This window comes from Oreochromis aureus, linkage group 15, assembly GCF_013358895.1.
Source record: "Oreochromis aureus strain Israel breed Guangdong linkage group 15, ZZ_aureus, whole genome shotgun sequence".
Classification (NCBI taxonomy): domain Eukaryota; kingdom Metazoa; phylum Chordata; class Actinopteri; order Cichliformes; family Cichlidae; genus Oreochromis; species Oreochromis aureus.
The window spans coordinates 39,994,457-40,008,600 of record NC_052956.1 but is presented as its reverse complement, the minus strand read 5'-3'; the positions used below and the strand labels follow the sequence as shown (position 1 = coordinate 40,008,600).

Sequence of the window (14,144 nt, the reverse complement as noted above, 5' to 3'; positions counted from 1 at the left end):
TGAAGCTGGAGGATGAACGCTAACTTTTTTCCACTCGATAAAAGTTAACGTGAGGGTTCCCGATGGTTAGGGACAAATGCAATCGCATGGCAGGATGCTGTAAACGGACCAAACTTCAGTCAGGAGAACAACTGAGATAATCCATCCACAATACCAGGTTAGTTATTAATATACTGCAACAACATGGGAATAGAGCAGCTGCCAGAGGATTCAACACTAATGAATCAATGGTACAGAAGTGGAGGAAGCAGGAAGACTGAGTTGAGTAAAGTTTGACTTATCTGACTGTTTTGTATTGCTTAATGTGCCTCATGGTCGAAAAAATACGGTATTATGTATATTATTTTTTCGCCTCCAAGTTCCCAAGGAAGCACAGTGCAGGGAACAAACTGCACATGGCAGCTTCAGTAATCCCATGCTGTAATAGCACCTAGCTCTACAATTTTGTAACCCATTGGCTAACTTAGCCTCTGGGAGCAGTGGCCAATTTATCAGGTCTTCTGTTGGAGCCAGCAGATATTCAGGCCAAGATTTCAGCACACACTTCCCCCCGAATACGAACGTTGACATGCAGAGTAGTACAAAAATGAACATAATTCCTAAAAATGTGGGGTTTTGGTGCCCCTAGGTGTCTCCATCCCAAAGGCCAGTTCTGTTTGTATGTTAACCAAGCTTTGATGATGCAGTTTAAGACCAAACCTTCATCATCCCCCCAAAAAAAAAAAAACCCACTGGATTTAAAAAAATTGGCTTGACACGCAAAGAAAGAGGTTGTTCAGATCCAGTAGTAACAGAATCAAGAAAAGACAGCACGCTGGTGTAAAAGATGGGATTGTTAACCAAACATACAGTGCAGACAGATACAGGAATTAGCTTCAGTATGGTATAGCTATCTCAGGGGCCTATGATGTGAGAAGCATTTAGACACAGTTTCAGAATTTTAACATGAAAAGAATACACAAAGCCAGCATACATCGCCCACTGTTTAAATGAGAGAACAGAGGAAACATGACTGAAAGCTAGAAATATAAATCCTTTCATTTAAGGATGCCAGAACAAAACCCTTTCATTACATTAAGCATACTGCAGTTGCTTTACAGCATCCAAACTGATTAAAAATGTATGAAGAGCAGCGACAGAAAACAGGCCGGCTTCTTTGTAAAGCTGCCTGTTTGCTGGACTGCAGCCATGTGTGAAGTGTGTTTAAGGAGAGATTTTTCCCTTCAACACATATCCGAGTGCATCAAGTCAGCCAGCTGTTTAGCAGGAAGACATGGTGGGTCAGTAAATGGAAGGTCCTGTGAACAGCAGGTGATGATAGTGGTTGAGCTGTGGCCTCTCAGAGGCTGCAGCTCTTATTGCCTGGTGATTCATCCATCAGCCCGGTGCTCTCTTCACATGGTAATACCCTGACAGAGTGTGTAATGCAGGTATGGGATCACAGAGTGATGACTGCTTTTGTCTGACTAGCGGCTCAGCATTCACTCTGCTCTGTGTGTTTATTAGCAACACATTGGCCTTTCAGAGCTGGAGCTGATTGATTTTGCACGCTTCTCCTTGCAGCTTCTGTCTGGGGGGCGGGGCTGTGTCACTCAGTCCCACCCCTAGAGGAAAAAGGAAAGCACTGCGTACATTCAAATAGGCTATTTTGCTTATGAAGGTTCCTAGCTGAGAAAAGTGACCCAGAAGTAGCTCCATGGCAGCCATGATAAGAGCTGTTTGAATTCTCCAAATGCTTGGGAAAGGAGTGACAGTGCTTCCTTTTTTTTACCTCCTATAACTTAGAGCACACTGGACCACCTTTTATGAAAGGAGACAATGACGTCTCCAAAAACGTCGGAGCACTTTTGCAAATATGTGATGTCTTGATAAACCGAGCAGATATTTGAAGTTTACACAGCTACATTCTCACCTGAAAATATGTTAAAAGTTTATTTTGTGACCCAGAAAGAGTAATAAGAGTAATATTAAAACTTAGTAGCGGCCGCCATTGTTGGAAACTGGAGTTTGGCTGGGCCGTGCTCTGAATCCTGGGATATGTTGGGCCACGAAGGACACACCCAACCCATCCTACAAATCTGGGGAAATGAAGGACGCATTTGTCGGCCGCATTTGGAGGAGTCTTCGAATTTGGACAGCCTTTGTTGCATCGCTGTGACGTAATCGACCTACAAATGCGGCCTCAGCAGGATGCAGCCTATGAATTTGACACAGCTACGGTACCGGAGACTGCTTCTTCTTCTTCTTCTTTGGCTTTTAACGGCAGCTGGCATCCTTGTAGATCCATTGCTGCCATCTACTGTTTCAGTCCATTATTACACTTTTAAATCCTGCTACTTACTCCTGTGTCTTTCCGGATCTTACAAAGCTTCAAACGACATGTCAGCTATTAAATTAGTCGTCAACGATTTTGATAGTCGACTAATCGTGGCAGCCCTGCATCCAACAATTCATGAAAATAGAAAAAAAGAAAATGCGCTGCTGCAGGTCATTAGTAAATCTGGTCCTATATGTTCTTCTTCTTTCAAATTACAGTCTTTGCAATGAAGCGTCATTTTTCACAGGATGTTCTCATTTAAACGACCTGCATGAAATAACAGGGTAAGAACATTACATTGCATTTTGCAGTCCATCTTCTGCACATTGCAGTTTCATATCGGGAGACATTCAACGTCACATAGTTATGGAGGGTAGTGTAAGCAGTGTGAGGTCGTCCAGATTCTCAGCACTCCGCTTTTCTCTTTTTCAAAGTATTATCTTGGATGTCTTGGATGATGTTTTTCTGTCGAGGTCAAGGAAAAGTGGTTTGGAAAAGGAAGCACTGTCCCTCTGAGCAGTTAGAAGACATAAGAACCACAGAGGGGTTTTTTGGTGTTGGTATTTTTTATTTAATTTTAGGGTTTTTGTCTGAAAACATACAAAATGAATAAAATCAAATAATAGAGATAGACTTGATCTGAGATTAAATGAATACAGCAGGATTAAGCAAAAATACAAAAACTGGAAAAAGACAATAAAAGACAAGATCAAAGAGCTTACCAAATCAGAAAGGAAAACTAGCTTGTGTAAATTAAATTAAAAGAAAAGATTAGACATAACAAATAATTACTTCATCAAGAATTGTTTCAAGAATTAAATGAGATGCTAATTTCTTTTCTTAACATTTCAGAAGGTAGTAAATGTTCATTCCAGATTTATACATCGACGTATCTGAGGGAATTCTAGTCATGTATGTTTGTATGGAGCTGATGAGACTTAAAGTCAAAAACAGCCATATTGAGACAAAAATGCTAGGTTAGCAGCTACTGCTCGCAATCTTGGTTAGCAAAAATGGATAATGCTAATTAGGATGAAATAAAATATAAACATTTCACTCACCAGAGCTGGAGCATAGACTGTATTATTTCAGATAATTGTATGCCAAATGCTCCGCGGGGCACCAACAGCACATAGACGGTCCAGAGGTCCAGTTCAGTGACTTAGAGTAGCTGAGTTGCAGACTAGCAGCCAGCTAGCAACCTAGCCAACACCTGCCTGCTACTCCAAGCAGCCCCGCCTATAATTGTACAAAACGTGATGGAAGGAGAGCAGCCTTTGAGAGCACAGCTGTGTTTCCAGAAAGCCCCTAACAATAAACGGGAGGAAAAACCAAATGACTAAAATTGTAATTGTATCGTAACTTCATGTGTTAAACGACATAATACCGACACTTGGATAGGCTTATTAGAGTAAATGGTAAATGGTAAATGGCCTGTATTTGTATAGCGCTTTACTAGTCCCTAAGGACCCCAAAGCGCTCTACACATCCAGTCATTCACACACACATTCACACACTGGTGATGGCAAGCTACATTGTAGCCACAGCCACCCTGGGGCGCACTGACAGAGGCGAGAGCAAAGCTGATGAAGTGAAGTTTTCGTTTCCACTGTGCACAATAATCCACAAAGTTTTTGTATTTACACGCTGTTGGGGAAATCCTCCATTTTTGGAAACTGTGGAGAAAAAGATGTTTAGTTATTTAAACAGGTTAATGCAGACACATTGTTACCATTCACTTCATTTAGATCTAGAAACTGTTCATTTTTACAGGAGATGAACCAGAATTTGGTGCATAAAAGGCCACATATCACTTTCTGATGTTTTCTGATAAGCTGTTGGCCTAGCAGGAGCCTCTTAATTTAATTTAAATTCATGAAATATTATGCCCTCCATATTTTCTGCCTCCATGGGCTGGGCTGACAGAGAGAAGAAGAAGTTGGCCTCTGGCTTCGCTCCTAGACTGAGTTTATCTAGCAACACCCAGCTGTCACTGAGACACACACACACACACACACACACACACACACACAAACACACACACACACACAGAGCCTCAAAGTTCAGCAGTGTTTGTGAGTATTCAGCAAACAGAAAGTTACTTTGGATGATTCACTAGTGAGGCTTTAATCCTGTTTGTTTTTTTTGTTTGATTTTTGTGTGTGTGTGTGTGTGTGTGTGTGTGTGTGTGTGTATGTCTGTATGTGCAGGTTCACATGAGCCTTCATTTGTGTGTCCTTTTTATCTCCATGTGTGTTCAGTCAGGCCACCGTGTCACAGGTTTCTGGGTTTGACTTGTTTGTTTTATCTTTAATACTTTTATACTGAGTTTGGAACATGAAATCGTGGATACGGCTCATCAAAGTCGGCCAAGCTCGCATTGATCATGATTCGAACGTTTTCTTAAATCAACAGTCGCAGCAGGCTGACATCAGACAGCCTGTTACACCCTGTTGCGTCTTCAGTCTGACCTTCGCTTCACTCTAACTGGTATCTGTAGGGGACAGGATTTGATTTTTACTAGCAGGGACGGGGCTAAAGGGTGGCACTGCTCCCACTGAAACGTAATTGGCTACTCCTGGTGCCCCCAGCCCCGGACGTGTTTGTCATATCAAAGTCCGGGTTCGTTTTTTTCTGGGAGAAACAGTGTTGTACTTCTCATTGTATATTATTGTTACAGGGTGGCTCTCAGCGCATGTTTATGAAGGCGTTACGTTAGTGCACCAGGTTTTCAAAGTGTTTGGTTTGGTATTTCTGATCTAACTGTTAGTCCTACCATGTCATACAGGAACTGAATCTTTCATCTAAAATCACTTACCAATCACAGTGGTCTCATCAGGTCAACGTCTGTGTTCTCACAGCATCCTGCAAACATGACATTAACACACTGTTTGCCTTGAACAGTCTGTGTCAATTAAAGAACAGCCTTGCTGCTGTTAATGAATAACAGTAGCTATTAACTAACTTTTATTTAAACTTTTTTGGTATTTGGACTCTTAACTCTTTTGAACTTTTGTCTTTTCAAGCCTGTAGCTGAGTTTTCTTGGTAAACAGAATTAACAGAGTTTAGCGAGCCAGCTGGTTGCTAGCATCACCTGCGAGCTAAGCTTTGTGAGACCCTATAAGCAGAAAAAGATGAATGGATGGTTCTTCAAAGATTTTCTTTGACAGCAGCAAAACAGTTTGTATCTGACTGTGTATTTAAACCCAGACAACCATCGAATGCTTTCTCTGAATGTTTAGATAACCATATCGTACCAAACTCAGCAGTGTTATAATTTGTATATTACATCATTTTTTAGCTAACGATACCTGAAGCTGCATTTTTCTACTTGAACAACTTTAGTTAGGCTGGCAGACTTGGTCAGACTTCTTCTCTGTCTAGTGTGTGACAGCCAGTGAAATGATTTGAGCTGCTGTGGGAGGATTTCCAGTCAGTCACACGTGTAATGAATCGGCCCTCACATGCCCTGAGGCGCTTCCAGCCCTCAAACTGTTTCATTAGTGTTTGTGTCAGTGGAGAGTTTGGGGGTCCCAGTGTGGCCCAGGATGTGATTTTCCAGCGTTTTACTCTGACCCCACTAACAACCTGAGGAAAACACTGGGCTGCTGTCAGTCCTAACAAAGATTGCAGGAAATCTCCCAAACAGTACTCTGTCCTGGTTTCTCTCCCTGTGCCTTCTTGTTATTACAGAGAGGAGTGCATGCCAGACTTTTCAGGGGTTACTACAGTTAGGATCATTTGCTTCCAGCAAAGATATTGATTGGACGCCAGTAATGCATTGATCCCGTGGGCACATTCAGGACTGAGAGGGGTTCTTGAGAATTATAGTAATTAATACTGCTACTCTTAATTCAGGATCAAAGTCAACACATTTTATTCAATTTAAAATGCAATCACTTTATAAACGATGAACTAGCACAGCACCAATAATCATTGAAAATACAAAATAAAAGCCGAGGATTTGTGCAGCAATATTATGAACTCCAGCTGGTTAATTACAGATTTAATTACATGCAAAGGTCAGCGAGTACTGACTTAGCAGCGATGACAACAGTCATCTCAGGGCACTCGGGGTACTTTATATTGTGAGGTAATCCCTTGGAGTGAGTACTAAAGAGTGAGTACTGACAGTGGTAGTTTCAGCCATCTGTGGGAGGAGCATAGAGTAACCGCCAACATAAAACAGACACGACACAAACTGCAGAGCATGCTGTGAAAATACTTCAGTTCACAAAAAACAAAAAACTTTGTGAAACATTATCTGCTGTTTGTGCACACCTGCAGCTTCAGGCTGCTGCTCCCTGCTGTCCATGTTGATGTTCTGAGCTGTCTGAAAATAGGTGTTTGAACTGGGCAATCACCCACTGCTGCCCAGCAACATCTAAAAGCCCCACGCTTAGTTCTGCTCCAGTTCCCTCTGTGTAGTAGGAGGATGGGGGTGTTAAATCACACGGCTCTAAAATCATGTAGCAGCATGAGTGTTTTTGAGCTGGACATGGATAATGTATGAGCATTTACACCAAGCAGGTACAGACAGAGTGCAGGGTGCAGAATCTCAACACCCTCAGAGGCCAACAGGAAAACAAGCTGTGATTGTCTGTTAGCTGCGTTTTAATGTTAAAGCAAGCTGCCATTCACATAAGTAATGTAAGATGGTTTAGATCACCGTACAATGTCCTTAACCTTAACATTTAAATCTGAAAATAATGTAGATTTTTGTGAAAACAGAGTCGATACGTTCCCAGTTTGTTCTATTTTTAGAATGTATATCAAACTAAAGAGTGTCAGGTTTTTAAAAAAATGCAATTTTAAACCAAACCATAAAAAACGAAACAAAAACGTATCTGTGCTAAGAAGCTTTTGCTCTCCACCAAAAATAACTAGCTGTACATGAGTTGCCAGGTCGACTCATTCAGGTCTGATTACGGCCAGCAGTGTTAAATCAAATCAGCACCTCAATAAACAGTTTTTAAAACTAAGGTTTTAGCTGAAAGTTTGACGCAGGACCAAAGTATGGCTAATGCAAAATAAGTGCATCCATGTGAAAAGGCTTACAGAGCTGCTGCAGATGTGTGACACGTTATCTACCAATGAAGAAGAAAAATGAAGTTTCCCAAAAGTGACTCACTCCACCCTCTGCACTGTGAGACAGACGCTCATCAATTGGGTGGGTGAGCAATGAAGCCTCCTACTGCAGCGTTCTGGATTAACTGAAGGCCTTTCAGGGAGCTTTAAGGACAACTGTGATTAGCGCAGTAATAACAAATGCATGGACCACTTTTGTGCATCAGTCTGCAGGAATTCATGATTTTAACTTGTGCAGATCAGATGAGGCAGGCCTGGAGAACTGTTTAACGTGCAGTTTAAATGACATATCCTGGTCAAACACGACTCCGAGGTTTTCACAGTCATACTAGAGGCAAACATGATGCCAGAGTACATCTACAGTGAAGTGTAGAAGCAGTGGCAGTCTGATGCTGGGGGATGATTGCTGATTAAGGGTCAGGGTGAGTCTCCAACTTTCGGGGAAACATGAACTCTGAGACTGTTAAAAGAAACATTTTTGCCTCAGCAGCATGAGGCTAATATCAAGAGTTTGGATGGACTTACTGCTGATGAAGGTTGGCACAGTTAGCTCTTAGTTTCAGTTCGGTTAAGTTCACTTTATTCCACCGGTTGATGCATTTTTTCCTTTTTGGTTAATGAGCCAGTTTAGTGTGAAAGCTAACATGCTGAGGGACACATCACAGACTATTCTGTCAAACACTCACATTATATTTACAGAGTGTTTGTGAGAAGCTTGTTAGCGTCGCTCCTGTCTTTGTCCAATGAATCAGTCTTATGGCTGATATAAGCAGCAGTTTGTCACGTTTTTGTTCTTGAAGGATCAAACATGGCATTAAGATTTTCCTCCTGATATGTTGACATAATAATAGCACCCACAGGACTCCTCAGTCACAAAGACTTCTGTGAGTGCATCAGGCCCTAATTGTCCCTTTTATTAAATTCAGTCCGATGTCTTTATTTCTGATGGACATGAAACAGTTTGATAGATATTTACTGCAGCTTCATAAAGTTTGAAAAGAATATGCTTTAAAACAACCCTGTTGTTGCATATGGTGAGGAGCTCATACAGAAAATCATTCTGCTGTTTTTAGCTTGTTTGATTGAGCGTCACAGAAGGCTGGAGGCTGAGAAGCCTTTAATATTTCTCAGGAACATACTGTGCATTTATAACACTGACATAGGAAGTGTTTGCAGTCCCATAACGATCTCACACACAGAGAAGACTCTGTTTTATTTAAGCTTTTTAGTTTTCTAGCATCTGAATTTTTTGTGGACCTGACAGTTTAAGTTTACTTTCTCTTTGTAGCCTAAAGTGAACGCTGGATCAGTGTCGTGGGGCTGCTAAAGCCTCGGGCTGCACAGTTTTCCTCTCATGGAGGGACGTCTTCCTGCCAGAGTTTCTTGGTTTTGTCCGTGGTCTCTCTACTCTCCTCTTTCCTGTCTTCTCTTTAACCTCAAACCCAAACTGGTCAAGGTCAAACTGACTCCTTTAAATCTCTTGTTTTTCTCCCCACCGTGGTAGACAGCTTACGCATGGCGAATCGTACTTTTAGGACTTTGGTTACTTTCTGAAGTCCCTTGAAACAACCGTTGTCATGAACCCTGAGGACATAAATGAAGCTGCATTGAGAGTTTGTATTTGTTTATTGTGTTATATAATACTCTCTGCCAGGCGCAGCAGAGATGGAGGTGCTGTTAATGGTTCATAGTTAGGAGAACGAATCAAACAGCCGCAGGGTTCCAGAAACAATCGCTCACAAGTACTTTAAACAGAAATGTACGTTATTACACTCAAGCTGTATTCTAATGTATCCGACACAACAATGTTGTTAAATGTTGTCAGTTCGTGCAAAGATTTACGATGTACAAACAGTTACTGACAGGATTACATACAAGCAGACAGACGGTCGTTCACACAGTCGCAGTGTCGCCGTTTCCCTGCCGTCGTCACAGCCACCTGCTCTTAGCTCTCATCAGTTGCTATTTTTCGCTCGTCGTCAGCGCTTTCCATCAAACACTTTTACCTCTAACACCAGTAAAAATAAAACCGTGTTTCTGTCAGCTGAGAAGTGAATTAATTAACAGTGAATGTGAAAAAATAGTCTGTGAAATATAAGCTGAATATTTTGTTCCATGTCATACACGACACAGAGATTTGTCTAATGTTCTAACTTCATACACTGAGGACTGTTGGGTCCTAAACTTTGATAGAAATTAAAAAACTCAACAGTGAAATGTTGATTCTTAATGCATTTACTATACAGCAGCAGCAGAAGCAGATATGTATATTACTGGAAGTATGAACTCTACTGAAGTTAGTGAGCCCCTGAGTTTTCCTTCAGGGCTGCCAGCGAGTCTCCGTTTCCCCGTCAGGCCCTGTGAATATCTCTGTGTTTGCTGAGTTCAGAGTCGAGCGGTGGTTCGAAGGCTTTTCAGCCCCACAGACCCTCTGATGAGTCTTATTTATAATCCAAGACAGTCCAGAGCATTGACGTTAGTCAGCTGCACTGATTGTCACTGTAACCTATGAGAAAGGAAATGAAATCAGTGCCGATTATGGCTGGACACAGAGCCACAACCTGCCTGTTGTCTGCTGAATGAGCTCCACATCCTGGTGTCTGGTGTCTGTTAAGGAGACATAACACTGCTCTATAAAAGTGCGTCAGATCTTCTTTGGCTCGTTGTGTTCTCGTAGCTTCCTCTGCTACAAAACTTTATATTTCAGTTGGAATAATTTAGCAACTTTCACATGTTGACAGTTGAACATAATTGAAAATGAAATGGTTCTGATTTTTAGAGATTTTAGAGATGGTTTGTGATTACTCTCCAACAGTGACACGGTCACTCACTGACACATCAGTCAGGTCACTTTGTTCCTGGCTGAAGGTTGATGCACTGTTTAAACCACGAGGCAGTAATGCAGCTCCACATTCTTCTTTCCTCAAAACTGATGATTTTTGAGGAAATGTAATAAAATGTGTTTGTGATGGGATTAAACAAGCAGTTTAAAAAGGCCAGCTTGGACCATTTTTCATCACATTTGCAGAAACGTGAGTCATTAAAAGTGTGTAACGCTGACTTGCGTGCCTAATTGAGGACAGACTGAAGATAGCACAGAAACGTTGTTCTGGGTGAAGCAAACATCACAACATTTCACATCAGCACATTTCTGTGTTATCAAATTCCTTCTTTCCACTGGCCTGTTTGGCTTATTAGTGCTTGTCAGAAGCAGCAGAAACAAAGAAGCAGCAGAAACAAAGCTTCACCCCCCGTCTCCCCCAGCTGGGGTGGAAGAAGCTGTTCTGGATGCACTGACTTGTTGTTAATGTGCAAGCTGTGATGAGCTGACATTTGCCATTGACAGCTTTGTTCTGCATGAGTGTGCTGTGTCTGCTCACATCACACTGTCAACAGAGTTGCACTGATTTCTGGCAAAATGCAGTCACAGCATTGCGCGCCTCCCCCGGGCATCACAGAAGCCATTTCCTTTGCGAAGGTGCGCTAAAGCTGGCAAGCACACAAAGAGGAGAGCGTTGCATGGTCTTCCTGCAGAAAGCTGCTCCCATCTCTGCTTCACTCCTGCAAATCCCGTCTTCAGCTTTGGGATTTACAGGCTGGATAAACTCTCGGGCCAGGTCCACCAGTCTGTCCTCAAACGCTCATCAAATGCGACTCAGGTTTTACATCAATTTACTCTGTTACTTTTTTTTCTTCTCTTAAATTCTCCTTAAGCAGCTTTGAAGAAAAAACCACTGTGATTGGTTGTGTCCAGGTTTCATCGCTGTTACAGTGTTGAGTTGTTAATACTTAGGAAGACAGCATAACTGGGATAAAACTTTCCCTTTGTGCATTAATTTCAGCTCTCCTGTTGTCTTGCATTATAGATCAAGCCTTCTCCTTTACACTGTCGCACGCTGGCTCTCCTCTAAAAGCCTGAAGTCACAGTTTAGTTGAGCCCAGCTGATGGAAGGAGAGTCACCAAGATTTATCAAGAAGGAGCAAAAGTTTTAAAAGCTATTTGGAGGTGAGATTGTGGGCGCTTCAGGCTATCTGATGTTGTCCTTTGGTTGGTGGCTGCAACTCTGTGTCGCCCTCCCTGTGGAAACCATTCAGGGCTTCAAAGGGTGCCAGTCCAATGCTGCATAAGCCTCTTGTTGCTCCTTTCTGTACCCACAGACATCTAAAGCTGGGGGCCTGCAGGGACCAGCAGTGGCCCTTGGCAGACAAGCTTTATGATCACAGATGCTCCCCAGTCTGACGCTTCTTCTTTCCCACAGATTACAGTATCGAGTCAAATATCGCTGATTACATTTGCTGTCATTATTAAGCAGCCCTGGTGTGAATGGGCGGCAAAATGCACTGTAAGAAATGTCATATAGATAAAGCAAAAAGTATAATTGATTAATAAAATATCATCACACACAGTGTAGACAGCAGTTATTAACTAGCAATGAAATTCTGACAGCCCCACAGCCCTAAAACCCCACAGCCCCCACAGCCCCCACAGCCCCCACAGCCCCACAGCCCCCACAGCCCCACAGCCCCACAGCCCTAAAACCCCACAGCCCCCACAGCCCCCACAGCCCCACAGTCCCACAGCCCTAAAACCCCACAGCCCCCACAGCCCCACAGTCCCACAGCCCTAAAACCCCACAGCCCCCACAGCCCCACAGCCCCCACAGCCCCCACAGCCCCACAGTCCCACAGCCCTAAAACCCCACAGCCCCCACAGCCCCACAGCCCCCACAGCCCCACAGTCCCACAGCCCTAAAACCCCACAGCCCCCACAGCCCCACAGCCCCCTGCTGGATGACAAAAGTGTGTCGCTGTGTCAGCAAATGAATGAGTTATTCATGCTGTTCGTCTGAATACAGATAAAACAGTCACGTCACAGTGAAAATCCTGAATTTCAGCAAAAACTAAAGAAAGTTTTGGAGATAAAACAGCAGAAACAGTGAGTCCAACTGTTTGTGACGTCCGTACCAGGACGAGCTGTTTCAGTAGGACAAAAGCTGCTGCATAAAAACAAATGTTTTTCTTGGCCTGCACACGTCGCTGATGTCAGTGTCGGTCTTCTCTCTTCAACAGTGAGCTTCCAGGTCTGCGGCGGGGGGAAAGTCTGGTTCCAGGTTGGAGATAAACATGATTTCAGTGTGAATGAGGACGGCGGGGTCTACGCCCTGCACCACCTAAACCTGCTGGGAAAGGAGAAGGCTGTGCTGGTCTACGCCCATGACCTGCAGACTAAACAGGTCTGGAAGGCCAGAATTCATCTCCATGTTCATCCGAGCAACAGCACTCGAACTGAGGTAAAAGCATTCAAAGGCTTTTTAAAACTTTGTCTTTACAGTTTTCATGTTTTTGATATTCTTGTGTTTGTCTTTTATTTTGATAAGAGAGCTCCGTGTTTTCACTACGATCCACCAAAACAGGCCAGAGACTCTTTACAGACTAATGAGGATCGCTGTTAACCAGTTATGAAGAAATGAACTGTGCATAGAGGCCCAAACTGTTTTCATACCAGGCTGTAAACATGTTACTGAATGATTTGAAGTTAGACGTGTTAACACATGGGGCCGGACTCATGTTTGGAGCCAGTCTGTACCAGAGGAACTGCAGTTTTTGGCATTTCATTTTTTTTCCACAAATAATACATAATTATATAACATAACATAGTGTACAGTTCACAGCAATAAAAAACAAAACAAAAACAAACAAACAGACTGAGAAATAATCACAAAACAAACACCAGCTCAGAACCATCTAAATAAAGAATATAATACAGTACAATAAGACCTGTGGTCCCAGTAACACCATGCAGTTTGAACACTCAAGAGAATCCTTGTAGAGTAATGTTAGAGACGTCAGGTTCCACGATATTCAAGTATGGTTCCCACACCTTGAAGAGTTGGTCTGGTTTTGAGTGCAGTACACATGTAACATATTCCAATGGCACTAGAAACAACACTGCTCTTTGCCAGCCTTTCATACTTGGTGCGTTTCATTAATCCACTGCAGTAAAATATTCATATTGGTCCAGCATCACCATGCCAAGGCAGCCAAACCGCAAAGCAATGACAGGCATGTGTCTCAGCTTCGATCGTCATATAGTCCACGTGTTTAGAGCTCGATGATCCAAGTGCATCACAACAGGCTGAGAGTCCAATCTCTGATTTTTGAATTCTTTTATTGAATAGTTTGAAGTTTTTCATCTACACAGCAGTATATGAATCCTTTTACCGTTTGAATAATAATGACTTAATTAACACGTTCAGAACTCGACAGTGTTAACACATACCTGTATGCACGTCTGAGGAAGCCAGCATGTGAGAGAAACCTCCCCCCTGCTTCAGTATGAACAGATATAAAATCACAGCTTTTGCAGCCCAGCAGGCGTCTGAGGTTGGCCAAGTGCTGATTGCAGAGACAAAGCAAGTCAAACAGCCATCTGTTAGTTTGTTTCATGTACAACAGTGATAATAAGGCCCTCTGCATGTATTTAGACAAGGCAGCGGCTTTGATTGGCTGTTCTTATAAACAGGGCCCAGAAATAGCTGGCTGCCATATGCTTTAGCTGCTATCAGAATCACTTGCTGCAGTCGGCGAGGAGGAGAATCACAGAGGGTGAAAGAAGCTGTCAACAATCCTTCGTAAGGAAGACTCATGAGGACGAGCCATCGCAGTTAACAGCCAGTCATTTGCCAGGGGAGCAGTGTCAGCATCGAGGCCTTCAGCTGAGAGGCAGGACCGGGGTTG

General features: G+C 42.8%; 1 protein-coding gene across 1 annotated transcript in view; it reads left to right on the top strand.

The window, feature by feature from the left end:
• The window catches only part of LOC116333102 (cadherin-2-like), a 101,412-nt gene that overhangs the window by 36,339 nt on the left and 50,929 nt on the right, over positions 1 to 14,144 (top strand). The window contains exon 3 of the mRNA XM_031756253.2: positions 12,477 to 12,697. Coding sequence (XP_031612113.1) covers positions 12,477 to 12,697 — 221 coding nt within the window. The remainder of the gene's footprint in view (positions 1 to 12,476; positions 12,698 to 14,144) is intronic.